The 15028-nt window shown below is 35.1% G+C and overlaps 1 protein-coding gene across 1 annotated transcript in view; it reads left to right on the forward strand.

The window, feature by feature from the left end:
• Window positions 1-13353, forward strand: part of ATRNL1 (attractin like 1) — a 541498-nt gene extending 528145 nt beyond the window's left edge. The window contains 1 exon segment of the mRNA XM_069797060.1: window positions 9432-13353. Within this exon segment, the coding sequence (XP_069653161.1) occupies window positions 9432-9556 (125 nt within the window). The 3' untranslated portion in view covers window positions 9557-13353.
• The last annotated feature ends 1675 nt before the right edge of the window (window positions 13354-15028 follow it).

Here is a 15028-nt window from a genome sequence, read left to right on the forward strand (position 1 = left end):
AGTAGTGTTGTTTTATCTCCAGTGGGGGCAGAATTGTCCCCTCTTGGGCCCTTAAACCTATTGTCTTTAAAGTTGTGTGTTTTGTCTTAAGGAGGAGACTAGTAAAGCTGCAAATCTGACAATATATGTTATGACCCAGGTGGAACATTAGAGAGGTATTCAAAAAACTGAATTTCACCTGGTGAGGTTAATCACCCCAGATTTCCTCTACAGACAGAGAGAGATCTGCTTTAAATCACCCCCTGCAAGCAAGGCCCCTTCGGAGGGAGGCAGACCCCAGTGAATACCTCTGCCTTTGCTCCTCCTAACTGTTCTCCTGATGGCTCAGTTGCGTTCGAACCTTCTGTTTCCCAGATACTCATACACATATATATGCACGCACACACACGTGCAGATACTCCGATTACTTAATTAGATGAAATGATAGTTTAGCACTGTATTAATGGAGGGTCGATCACACTGTTTATATGGATGATAAATCTCTGTCGCACAGGTGTTCATCCTACTCATGATGTTTAGCAAGGCTTTAGCTTTCATTGCAGTGGTTAGAGTCCAACTGCATGAATGGATTTGGGTAAAAAGCTTGTAACTCAAGCTCACGGTTTTTTAGAGTTTTCATATCTTCATTTTTCTCTGGTTGGCATGCATGATCCCAGTAAAAGGAGATTGCTGAAGACGGAGACAAAGAGTAAAATAATGCTGTACAAGTAACCTCAATTTACTGGTCTGGAGGAGGCTTTTGCAATCCAAATGTGTCTGATTACTATAGAGAAGTTCATAAACTAACCCCAACAGGGTCACAGCTGTGATACTGACTTCTAAACAAAACCAATTATAATTTTGTTGGTATTAACACAGGTATTTCTAAAAGTAAGTGAAAAGAGTGCTTCTTCAGTACTCCAACTAGATTTTTTTCTCTTCTACAGAAATAGGTTTACAAGACCAAATTAGATTCTGGCATGATTAATGCATCTCACCAAATTCTTGCAGAGTAGCAAATTAGTTTATAGTGATTCTCTTGAAAACAAATTAAACAGCTGCACAACATCACAAGAATAGAGATGTTTTTCATAACGTATGGATAAATGATTCAATGCAAAGGAGATGTAATCAAACTGAAAATGTAACCATTTGTGCAAAAAAAAATAATTCAAATGTTTCGAATATTGCTGTCCATTATAGAAACCTGTGTAATTACTTGCATTTTGACACATGATGTGTAATATGCAGTGGGAGAGAATCAAGGAATTAATCTGCATGAGGTTTGCACATATTCAAAGCAGATTATTCCTTTTTAGGTATTTTTAATACCCATTGGTCAAAAACTAAAATGCTTCTTTTGCTAATAACTTAAAATAAGTTATTTTGTCAATTACAGGTGATTTGCCATTCATGTACTTGATTGATAGCTTTCTGAAAATGTTATGTATCCTATAAATTTTCTTTTTACCCCCTAAAAATGTAAACATATTTTGCTACCGATACACCTGTTTGAGTCTCCATAACTTTTATTCAAGAAATGCAGGGTAGAGAAAGTCTGATCACATGCATAATTATTCATGCAGTAACTACTTGTTGCTTCTTTTTTTAATGTAAAGGGGGAAAAAAATTGCACACAAAAATCTGCCATCATTTTGTATAAAATAAGCCATGCTGAGAAAGACAATGGAACAGTTAGGCGCACTGTCAGATTTCTGTAATCACCATTTGTGGTCCAAGGTCCAAAAATTACAATAATGGACTGAAATAATAGTCTAACAATAGATCACTTGTCTGTAACTACTGCCAAGGTAAAACTTCTTAGATAAAAACATCAAGATGCTTTAATTCTCTTAGCTCTGCTATTCTGTGGGAAGAATATATTTCTTGACTAAATGTGATGCCTGCTTTATTAATTGAAATTTATTACTGATAAGTATTGCAGCTTTAGGAGCTATTACTAAACTAGTCTAAATGTAACCATTTCCCAAGTCTATTGTAATATCTAAAGTGAGTGAATAAGAGGTTTTGAGAAGAAAGTTTTATCTTCAGACTCAGCAGTCAAGTAGAATTCTTTTTTCATTATTTTTTATAGTCTTTGGAGTCAGTCATATTGCTAATATCGCTGGACAGATCCGTGACAAGCTTTGCCAGCGAGCCCCAAGGAGTAGGGTCCAAGAAATAGATAATATACCTAGTAATGTTGTTTAACCATCATAGCTTAAGGTGTGCTTTACTCTTCAAATGTAAAGATTTTTTTGGCAAAGCAAGGTGTCAGAAATCTTGGGAAAGTATCTGTAGTTCCATTTCTTCCTCTATTTGTAGAACTGTATTTGACTTTAACAGAAGTCTGTATCCATACACCTAGATTTGGGTTACTCTTCACCAACAGGTTGGGTCACAGACCAGTTTTATGTAGTTCATTTTTCATTCCCACAACATTTTACATTTCTTCATATTAGTTCGTATTCCACTGGTTTCCCTTGAGCATGTCTTAATGCCACTATTACTTACACTTATAGTCCCTCTGATCTTGCCCAAGTATTCTTTGACTGTCATTCCTTTGCTTCCTCACCACCAGTAGTGCCTAGTCTTGCTGAATTCTGTTGCTGCAGCCTCTCCAAAACTCCATCTTCCCTCTGCATCACCAAAACAATAGCCCTTGCCCAGGATCTCTGCCGCTTGCTTCCGAATTACTGCCACCTTGAACAACTATTGTCTTAACCACATTTACTTCAGATCTTTTTCTTGACTATTTCTTTTTATTGCAGAAGTCATTTCTAGTAGCTCCATGCACTCTCTTTTTCTAATGCCTCAAATATCATTATTCATCTTCAAGACCCGCCATGATTTACTGTTCTTCGCCTAACATCTCTTATGCAGTTTCAGATGAGAGGTCCTCTCCCAGCTCAGGTCAGCCATTATCTCAGTCTTCCTCTCCCACTTGTTAAGTAAGTGCCTTTCTGTTTCCATCTGTGCTGCTTTCCCTGGGCAAGGTGCACAGGTTGGGTTGGTGTACAGGTCTGCTGATACAGTCCAGCTAAATGCAATAATCTCATATTACCTCCTTTTAAAAGTAATCAGTGAAGGACCAGCTGAGGGAACTGGGTTTGTTTAATCTGGAGAAAAGGAGGCTGAGGGGAGACCTTGTCGCTCTCTACAACTACCTGAAAGGAGGTTGTAGTGAGGTGGGGGTCAGTCTGTTCTCTCAATTAACAAGCAATAGGACAAGAGGAAATGGCCTCAAGTTGCGGCAGGGGAGGTTTAGATTGGATATTAGGAGAAATTTCTTCACCAAAAGGGTTATCAAGCATTGGAACAGGCTGCCCAGGGAAGTACTTGAGTCACCATCCCTGGAGGTATTTAAAAGACGTGTAAATGTGGCACTTAGGGACATGGTTTAGTGGTGGACTTGGTAGTGTTAGGTTAATGGTTGTACTCGATGATCTTAAGCATCTTTTCCAAGCTAAATGATTCTATGATTCTTGTGTTCCAGGACGGCTTGAGTTGAAAAAAGAGCGTGGGAGGCAAAAGCTTCAGTTAATCAACATTAGATTGCACCAGTCCCACCACCATAGTGTCTCCGACTCCTCACTAGGTCCCCTTCGTCAGTACGGTGTTTGTTTGCCCTGCTGAACGGACAAGAGCTATCCCAAACTGCCAGAGAGACCAAACAGCCCATGCTATCTCTTAGCCACTGGACGGCTGGATAGTTTAAAGGCACCAGATGTTGTACAGACCTGGATTACAGACTAAACTACAGATATCTCACACGGAAAGGGAAGGGGAAACTGCCTGACTGTACACAAAAAAAATCACTACTGACCCCTTGGAGCACAAATATTTCACACAAATATGTAGGGCCATTTCCTTTTCAAAATGAGAAAAATTGGGAAAGGCTGAACATTGCGTAAAAGATCCTTTATTGTATAGTCTGCATTTCCCACAAACTGACAGCAAGTAATTTATAAGTCTATTCTGGGAATAAGAGTTTCCTAGCCCCTTATAGATAGCTGTTATTACTAAATACCAAGGGTATAGTACAAAGGATCACGACATCTCCTCTCTACTAGTGTGTGGCTATTTAATTCCACACTATCATTATTTAGTTTATTATTGTTATGGTTTAAGCTCTGTCTCATATTTTACTTATTTAATTAAGTTACATGCATAAGAAAAGGAAAACATACCTCCTGGACTCGGCTGTCTTCCCATCTAGCAAAAATTATCACTGAAAAAAATGATGGGGTTACTTGCCCGAAGTAATTTCCTAGTTAGTTTAGTTTGTTTAATATATCTTTCTCATGGTAAGAGTGGTGTCAGCTTAAAATACACATCCATGCACCAAACAGGAAGAGAAGCCCATAAAAAGACTTTGTGATTCTGAGGGGCTGTCAGCTTGTCCTTTTAAAAAAATTCTAATTCAAATAAAAAAACATTCAATATGACAGGTTATGAAGATTCTTATTCTTCTTGGCAGTTGCCTATGATTGTTTTTTCTCTATGACTAAGTCCGTGATCTCTGGATATCGTCTAGGCACACCTGCCAGATCAGGACCCTCAGATACTCATGAAGGATTTGACTACTTTCTGACTTTGAAATGAACTTAGCTCTGTTGTGAGATAGAGTCATTCCTCTAGGCATGTACAGTCTTGAACTTCAGATGACTCTTAATTTTTCTCCTGGAAAGTAAGCACTTGAGTATCAGGTTTGTATGTGGTTAGGAGAAGGTTTTGTGGATCATGCCTTTGAATCCCAGATTTTGTTCTGGTTCCATTTTATGTACCTTTTGGATATCTCCTGACATGACTTGATCTACAGCACACAAGTGTGCAGCACAAACAACCTTCTGGCCTTTTCAGTCGTGAAAGTTAATCATGAGTTAGTCTACTTGGAGAAAGTTTGAGTGAGAAAACAGGAAAAGTGTAGGAAGTACCAGACAATCTTGAAAATTCTATCAAACAACTAAACTGAATAAGAATATTCCTAGCACAATGTCTCACAGAAAGTGAGAGATTTTTTTCAGTGGGTACTCAGAAACACTCGCCTAGTGACAACATTCTTGAAAGCTATGTTCCTCCGCCATTATAGACACTATAGCTAACTTGTATGTTTCCTATGAAGAATAAATGTATGCAGTCCTGGTATGCATCCATAAAGGTTATGGCGAATGTGATCTGCTTCATCAAATTAAGAAACAGATAATACAAAACTGCATTATTAACAAGGTGGGTTTGTATATAAATGTCATTTATACACACATACTGTACATTGCGTATTTACAAAACTTTTCTTTATCAACCTGAAATAATGATAACTGATAGAACTCATTAAAATTCCCTATAATAATAACTGGTAGTTTTATTGATGAGCATGAAATTGTCTTCACTGGCTTCACTGTGTGTTATGGTCATGTCCATGAGGCACTAGAGTCTGTAATTCTCATCACTTAGTAAGTCTTCAAACTGTTTAGATCCATTTGTACAGATATTCATGGACATTGCATCTTGTACAATGGAAAGACTTCAAATAACAGATCCTTTATGATAAAAGGACTCTGCCCACTATTAGGTGACCATGTACAGTAACACGTCTTTAAAGAATCAAGAAATGGAAATAACACAAAGACTGCTGGGTCCTGAAGGGTGAAGCTATTACTTTAACAGTACAGCGTTTACCCAGTCTTTTCTGTTTAAGTCACTCTGTATGGCAGCTGTCATTTTATTTTCATTGCTTAAGGTCACCTTAAGCAATGACTATAATTTTGGTTAAAACGTCAAACAAATCTAATTGATCTACCCGAGTTGTAGTTATTTTATTGTCTTCAACTTTCTGAATGTTCTGATTGTGCATAACAATGAAAACGTGTGGAATTTAATCAAATGAAGACATCTATCCAAATGTTATCTCTGAATAATACATATTTAAATTGAAAAAAACATTTCCAGTTACCTGCCTAACCATGAATCTGAGGTCATTCTTTGTTCCCTTACTTTTAACAAAGGGGATAGTAAGAACTCAATGCATTTCTCATTAAAATGAACAATAGAGGAGGAAAAAAGATTTTAAATATGCACGTCAGCATGTAAGACTAACTTTTTCAGTGTAAGGGTTTTTTCTACTTTGAGAGATAGTGTAGCCTTACATCAGTTCAAATGTAGCTGTATACAATCAGAGGAAAAATGTTTAAACATCCCAGCATGGGTATTTCCATTTAAATCTGATTACAGTGAAATAAAACTGTAGCTATTAAAGGTTTAGAAGAACTACAAATACAAGCAGTAAAAGAAGACAGTTAGTAAATGAGGTAGTAAAACATTTCAGCAGGGCAAACAGTTTATAGCACTCAGCCTTCCTGTAGCAGACTGTGCTATTCACTACAGACTCGTGCATTGTTCCCTGAACTGCACTTAAACCTGCAATTAACCTTTCACGCCTAATGAAGCTGTTTTGCTGCAAAATTAAAATATATAGTACTGCCTGTTTTTACAGAGACTGGGAGGAGAGCATCTCAAAATGAATGACTTTTTCAGATGCTTTTGTTCAAATGCAGAATTAAAGTGCTGTTTGTATATAAATCGGGAATGCGCTTTTCAAGGCAATCTCTTTTGATGTGCTGTATTTTATTCCTGTACTTATTAATTGTTTTGCATAATTGTAAAAAAAAACAACAAAAAATTCACACACCAGTAATTTTATGATTAGACACTTACTTGCTGAGAATAAACTATTACCATTTAACTTCCATTAGGAAAGACAATAGTTCTGCTAAAGATAACCAAGTTCATATTGCTTTCTCCGGTATTTTTCTCATTGTGGATGCAATTATCTCTTACAAAAATATACTTTCCACTTATGTATTTGTCTGGGCTCACTTCTTAATGATCTTCCCATACATATCCTTAAAACAAGCTAGAGGTTGATTTAGCTGCATAGAACTAGGTCAGGTTATTTCTATAACATTTAGTAGAAAAACAAACTAAACTTACAAATAGGTCCGGTTCTGCAGCTAGGCTTGAAATTCCAGAAATTAGACTATTAGAGGTGACCCACTGATCCTCCATGTGGGGTGCTTACTGATTCCACTGTTCCTTTCTGCCTCCCTACTCAAGAGTCAGAAGCAACCAAAGCCCATGTACTGGTTTGGAAAACACTAGTTTGGATGGTAGGTAGGACATTGAAATGGCAGCATTTGGGGAAGATGGGTAACAGTAATAACTTATGAACTGAGGAAACAGATATAGAGCACTATAGGATTTACAATTCCAACTTCAATGACTATAAATGTATTCACAGTTGTTGTTTAGATACAAAATGTGTAAAATACAGGGAATGTTTTGGTTTTTTTCTTTTAATGAATATTTAAGCCACAGCATTTTTATCAAATCTTCTGTTGTATTTTGATGTAAATTCTGCTTGCTTGCAGTGCCTGTGCATCAGCTTGACTTGGTAAATGAAATTCCTTTAGACTGCCAGTCTGAAGTAATGAATTGTTCCCCCAGTTAATTGTATTGCTTTGATAACAAGGAACTATGCTGGGCGTAGAGAACATAATAAATGAATTTCATCAGATGATTTGTTTGACGTTTTGAAAAATGATCTTCTGTAGTGACCTGATTTTAATGGAACTCTAACAGCATGCCAGTATATCCCAGTATGCAGCATTAGATTTGAAGGAAATAGTTCTTCCTTTCTGTTAATTGTTATGTAAACTGAGGTTAGCATTATACATGCAAGTATATTTTAAAATATCTTTAAAAAATGGAAAATCTGTTTTCCTAATAATATTCACTCCATTTAGCATACTCCCTAAGCCTAGCTCTTAAAGACAGGATCACATGTAAGCGACCATCAAAATGTTATTTAGGTTTTATCCTTGAATTTGCTAATACCACATACTGCTGATATTTTAAAGGTGCCTCAAAGATTTCAAAAATTTAATTTATCAAAGTCCAATTTAAGGCATCACTAGCTCATGCCGGGAAATAAATGTGTATGTGAGAAAAATGACTTGAAATGTAGCAATGATAATTGTACTTAGCATTTTACAGTATAGTGCTGTACATTTTCAAAAAGCTGTATGCACATTAATTAATTCTTGCAACATTTTTGTGAAGTAAGAAAGGTGGTGTTACAGTGTGCAATAGCATAGATTTTTTCAGGATACTGGAAACCAGAACCGAATCTGACAGTACATCATACACTAAGAAAGAAGCCTGTAGAAACACTTGTGAGAAATATTTTGTGCAGTTTCTTAGTAGATAAGTGCTGTAATGAGGGAACACCTGAAAAATATTGCAAAATGGGATTCTGTAATAGGTAAACCGAGTTTGATATTGGCCTGAGTTAAAAAATAGAGACTGCCTGTTAAACATGATGAAAAGTATTTTCAAGGTTTCCTTGTGGAGTAGTACTGCTATTGGTTAGAGATTGAGATGTATTGGGCAGTATGGAGAACCAGCACCATCTTTACCTACATTATGGGTCTATATAGACATGCTTTTGCAGATATAAGTGTAATGCTTTTATTGCAGTTGTGGTGTAGTAGAACATATGAATGATGTAAAAACTCCAAATCCATTTCATTGCAATATCACCTGTGTGAATTTAAAAATTCAGAACCACCATATATTAAGTGTGTTGTCAACCACAGCATTTCAGCAGAAGTCAGTAATTTCTAGCGCGCATGCAGTAAAAAGCAAATCAAAGAGTAAATTCTTAAACTACTCATTTCCTAAGCATGGCTGTCCCTGCCCTCTGTAATACCCTGTTAAGATTATAACAGGTCATGAAATATCAACAACTTAACCAGAATCTGAAAAAGAAGAGTTTTGGTAAGTTGACAACATTTAGAATTTATCCAGGCCAACAGCATCACAGTTCACTGTCTGTTCACAAATCCATGCATTCTGGAAACATATTTTCTATCTTTTTGTTCATGGTAAATACTAACTTCTTCATATTCCCAAATTAGGGAGGCATTGCAAAGGGAAATATTCAAGAATACAATTTTGTCTTAACTGTGGTCTCCATTTCTCCTTTATTTTCTGATTTGACAGTTTCATCCATTTCTAAATGCAATGCACAAACATTTAATAAGAGAAAATCCATGTCAGAGAGCTGCTGGTCCACCATAACCATAACCAAGAAAATGGTGATAAAGAGAGGTGATGCTAAGATCACAAAACAAATCAATGAGAGACTTAAATGGAACTCAGTTCTCCTGATTTCCAGTCTAGTGTCTTAACTGCACTTTTTTTCTTCCTCTGTTTCTTCACTGTTACCAGGTAGCATTTTAAAAAGTGAGAACTTGTTATCTATGTCTGAAATAAAACTGATCACTTCTGGGAAAGTACAAAAACTTGACATGAAACTAACCATCACACTGCTCTGGAACTCTTCTCAGGAAAGCTGGGCATTAAATTTTGTTTTTCCTTTATTTATCTTACAGGTCTTGCAATTGCAAGTGCACTGATAGACATTTCACAACAGAAGCCTGCGGACTGTAAAGATAAGAGTTCAGGAGTCAGAAATCGAAAACATCATCTTTCAACACGTCAAGGAACTTGTGTCTGAGATTCAAAAACTACAGTTGTATATTCTGTAATGTTTTCTTTTTAAATGGCTTCCATTGAAAGCTATACTACAGCCTCAGTTTTTATGGAGGCAAATCTATGAATGAACATATGAAGTACTGAGCTCTGTTGTAGTCACACAGCCTACTATACCCCAAAGCAGAACAAACTTATGGTAGGTATGAGTATGTTTGATGAGCTTTAATATAAAGAGTGGATCCTGATATCAACAAAATATGAAACAAAATACCTAGTATTCTTAAACCTGAACATATCAGAGCAGGGAAAATCCTTGAACAGAACTAGGAAAAACTGTACATTGTTTTGTAATGTAGAAGAAAATTGTATAATTGAAAACTAAGCAAATTCCAGGAAACTAAAGGACATTTTTGTATAGCTTAATGTAACAAAGAGAATTGTACAGTTCTTTCCTTGTAATCAGCATTAAGATTTCTTTCCAGCAAGCAGGAACTAAAGAGGATAATTTGGATTTAGGTGTTCTTTTATCATTGCCTGAAATAGGTAGGCAGCTTTTGAATTTAGCATAGGTATAACCCAAGAACACCACATGTAATATTTGAAACATAATTCCACAAAAAAAAAAAAGTTATTTGAGCATTTCATAATTATTTTTCTTTACCTTTCAAAAGCCTCAGAAACATAATCTGGGCTGCAGCAGAGTGATGGGTGGGCTTTCATGTTTCTGTACCTAAGAGTCTATTCTGAATTCTGAATGATATGTTGTACAAAGAGCACATGTGGGTCCTTCATGCCAGCTAACTGATTAGCAAAATTAATTGAGCATGGAAAAGCTTCTTCTGCAATAAAGTTTGGGTTTTTTTTCCAAGAGAGTCTCCAAGATTGCAAATCTAAGGAGAGTTTAACTTGCTGTTATTCTACCTGCTCCCATTTCAATATTGAAATTTGCTAGTATCTATATATTGTCCTGACCTCCAAGCAGAAGAAATGAATCCCAGTTAGCACTTTGATCCTTGTTTTTATAATAAAGTATGGTTGTGGTTTTTTTTTTTCTCCCAGCTGCAGAATTTCATCTCATTCTCACTTTCACACCAGTTAAGGAATTACCCTGCATAACAAACACTAAATAAATAAATATTTATAAATCCAAGTTGCTTCCAACAGTGGTTCTCAAATCCAACATCCAGCATGGAACCTCACAGAATCAGTACTCAGCAACAAAAAGCAGATGAAAGAGTTTCCTTTCTATAGGACATTAGTCTTTTAGAGGCTCAGTCACCATGACAGATAACCTAGCAAACAGCTTTAATGGCCCTCAGTCTTTTTATTTACTCAAAATTCATGAATATACAAAAGAGTAAGAGAATGCTAAGGGGTAGGTAGCAGATGTGTCATATTCTCATTTACGCATTACACATTGACAGCAGTATAATATGAAACTAGTAGTTTTGTACAAGCTTGTTGAAAGTATAGTTTCTCAACTCCAAATTTGCCACCGTACTAGTACAGGAGAGTGATACAGAGGTATAAATGCCTCATGTAATGATAGACTTTTGGTAAATACGAAAGATATAAAAAGATAATTGATGTTTACTACTATATCTGTATTTTTCATGTTCTTTTTATTTCATGAAGATGATGACATTTTACTGTTTATAGTTGACTACATAGTTACTTGCATGCCATGGTGGTGCAGTAGCAGTAATAAAGCCCTGTTGTGAGTTGTGTTTATTTCGTAACGCCATTCATACATAGAAGTACTCAGCTTAATTTGGATGAAGACTAAATGTAAAAATAACTATAAAAAGGAACGATTGTACAGTATGTAGTTATATCTTATACAGGAGTGTTAGGTTGCATCTAACCATGACTGCTCTATTGTTTTGATAAATTATGCACTTATGAATTATGGTATAATTATTTCTTATGCTGGCATGATTGTTTCAGTATTTTCATATCTTAACATAAGATTATTATACTAAAATAATGCCATCACAATCTTGTGAATTTTATTGCCTATTCTGACCTCAATCTCTTATATCTTAAAACTTTAAAAATTCCTTTTTAAAGCTTCTGTTGGGAACTTTCAACTAGTGCTACTTAGCATAGTGGAAAAAAATGGTCTTTTGAAAACAACCCTTTCTGTCAGTTTTAAAGCTGATCTGTTCAAATGACTATAAACCGATGGAACTGGTTTATATGATGCATACACTTATGAAAAGGAAAGAACCACTTGTCTGGAATATATTCCAAACTCTGTATTATCCTCAACCTAAACATTTCACATAAGAAATATACAGTGTGTGTTTTGTGAATGTACTGGAAAACCCCATACACAGAAAGACCATGTAGTCTTGTAGAACAGTTTTGGCTGTACTCACTCATAAAGGATTACATTCCTCCATATCTCAACTGGAGTTTGATAAATACTTGAAAAGCAGGTATGAGTTTTAAAGGGATTAAAATATTGTATTGCAACACTGAAGATGGGCAAATAGGTATCAGCTATTTTATTGTGTTAACAGTTAAATATGTTATTTTATTGTAGAAGAAAAGCATGTTTGCCATGGGATCATTCGGCATTTTCATTCACTCTGAGAATGTTTTTTTCTAAAGTGTTTTTCTTCTCCCAGAATCCTTGATTGCATGCAAATTAGTAAGGTCATATAATAATAAAATAAATAAATAAATAAATAAATAAAAATACTTATATAATGGCCATACTTAAATACCAGAAGTTTGCCAACACATCTCAAACCAAAGTTTCAAAATAACTCTTACGGTCTTCTATTTGAAAGGTACAAAAATAGCATAATATGTCTGATAACTACATTTTGTTAGTTGTTGGCAAGTGCAAACTTTTTAGTCATGATCACTGTACATCAGATGAGATGTTTTATCAACTGTCACATTATGATTGCTTCATGAAAAAGCCAATTTTCTTAAACACTGTTCTCCAATTTAACTTTTGAACTCTCTTAGAGTCAGAAAATGTTGAATGGCTTGTTTTACCCCTAATGTGATTTATGTTGGATGAAAAATAAACAACTAAGTGCTGTTCTGGAAAGTAAGCCCCAGTGAAGTTCTGACTGTCAGGATTCCACCTCCACTCCCTCAGTCCGTGGATTCTGCTGAGGGAAATTCAGCAGCTATGAATTACTGTTCAAAACTTGAGATAGACTGTCCATGGTAACATGGGTTCACCAGTACTTCAATTCCTCTCTGTACTTGTATATTTATATAAAGTCCTGAAACTACTTAAATCAAATTTGTGCACATATAAATAACACTCTAGAATACTTGCGTCCATTCATTACATTCCTATGAAATGTAATGAAATGCTAGTTTACCTATACAAAAAATGGTTGTCTATATGTTGCCACTATTAAAATTATATCTTAAAAAAAAGGACCAAATTCCAGATATGTTAAAGCATGAAGATACCATTAATTAGGAGCATTCAGATTCATCTGGTTTGAAAATTTTCATAGCTGACTGCTCTCTTTATAGTTAGAGTCCCTTCTCATCTTCCCAAATCAAAAACATTTAGACAAGTTCAGATTGGGACGTGGAATTTGTTATGGGTAAAATCTGCAGCAATAATTATTTTCCAAATAATCTAATGTGGAGAGCTGGAAACCTGATGGTAAGAATTTTAGTTTGGGATCACTTTAACAGATGTTCAGTCTTTATGCATAATAGCTTTCACAGTATTCATCTAAATTATAGAATCATTATGTATCTAATTTCATTACCAGTTTTTTAAAAAGCATCTGAAAGGTTTCTTGACAATAAAGGAAAAGTCTCTGTTAAAGGTAATTAACAATCCCTCTCTTTTTTTGAGCAAAGTTGTCCTATCCAGAATGCTTGATGTTACTGGGGAAAATTAAATAAATTAACTCTATTTTTTCAATCTCTAAGGTGCAGCATTACCTGAAAAGCTGTAGTTTACTGATACTTATTTTGGATCATCTCTAAAGTAAAGTGTAGAATACCTAAAGCTATTTTAGATGTTTATGGCAAATTATAGCAAAACTACTGTTGTCTACAGGTGGCCAGAACTTCCCCTATTGTCTTCAGCTGTACTTGCTTGTTAAATACTAACGAAGAAGAACAAAGCTGGCAAAAACAGGCCTTGCAGAACCTGGGCTTGTACAACTCGGGGCCATATGTTGTTTCAACTTTTCCTTATTTAATGCTATTTCACTTTCAAAATGAATGCTTATATTTCTATATGACCGCATATACAACAATATGTGCTCATTTCTATGGCTACAGATACTTCTGATGTAAAAAATCATTATCTTGTACATGTAGTTGAAATTATAGTGACCCTCTGAAATTTATTGCAAAGCTGAAAGGGGACTATTATTACCCCAGGCTTTCTTTCGTTGAAACTTCTTTGGTCACGTAAGTTGAAGGTGAGGCATGTTTTGGTAAAAAACATCTCTTTGCACCTCTTCAGATATGTTAAAAACTTCCTTTTTCTGAAATAAGAAAGCAAAGGTGGGAGTGATGAACAACAAGGAAAAAAAAACCCCACAAACCAAACAACCCTCTTTAAAACACACAGGAAGCATATATATATCTGTATGTATGGAATTACGTAATTGGTTTCACAGCTGATCTGAATCAGAACATTTTCTCAATTTCTTTACATATTCTGGCATATCGTATTGAACAGTATGAAGACTAACTAGATCAGTGACTATTTATGTGTATACTAATGGTCATTTCTTTATCATTCTGAGTGAGGATATAGAAGTCTGTTTGAAATACTATATAAATAATGTTATCAATTATGAAGTGTTATCGATTATTATCCATTGGCTATCAGTAATTTCAGCTTGTCTGAGACTGAGTACATAAAGTGAGGCAAATGTCTTCCATCCTTTTATATACTTTATTTTTTAGTATATTTTTCTGTAATACTTTTTACGTGCTACAGCCATAGTTAATAATACAGGAAGCTTATATGAATTTGGAGTTTGAGAGAATTGTTACTCATTTACCAGTAACTAGTTACCTTTCTATGTTATCATCAAAACAATGCTTAGCTATGTTCTTTTCCAATTTTAGCAAATGTTTTTTTCTAAAAGACCTTTTGTTAGACAAGAAGCAAGAAACGAATACAATGGGGCTTTTCAAATACACTTCTAGACCTAGAAGATATCTTAAGCATCTTATTCTACTGAAAGTCTGAGTCATTTCAACATTCCTTTCCAGGTCAGTATTTTTCAAAAGTCATTGTTATGACGTGGTTTTTAGTGGTTAACATGAAAAGGAAATTATTTTTTCATGTGAAGTCCTAAAGCTCTTTTATGATAACCAGTTATAAAATGTACTTGAGAAAAAATAAACATAATTTTGGAATATAATGTTTAGGATAACCAATATGGATGTTCTTATGACAAAACTCTACCCAAATTGTCTGTGTCCTAAAGTTTTCTCTCAGAAATTAAATTGATTAATATTCCTGCAAGTCTCTTCTTCC

Source organism: Haliaeetus albicilla, chromosome 11 (assembly GCF_947461875.1).
Source record: "Haliaeetus albicilla chromosome 11, bHalAlb1.1, whole genome shotgun sequence".
In the NCBI taxonomy this organism is placed as follows: Eukaryota; Metazoa; Chordata; class Aves; order Accipitriformes; family Accipitridae; genus Haliaeetus; species Haliaeetus albicilla.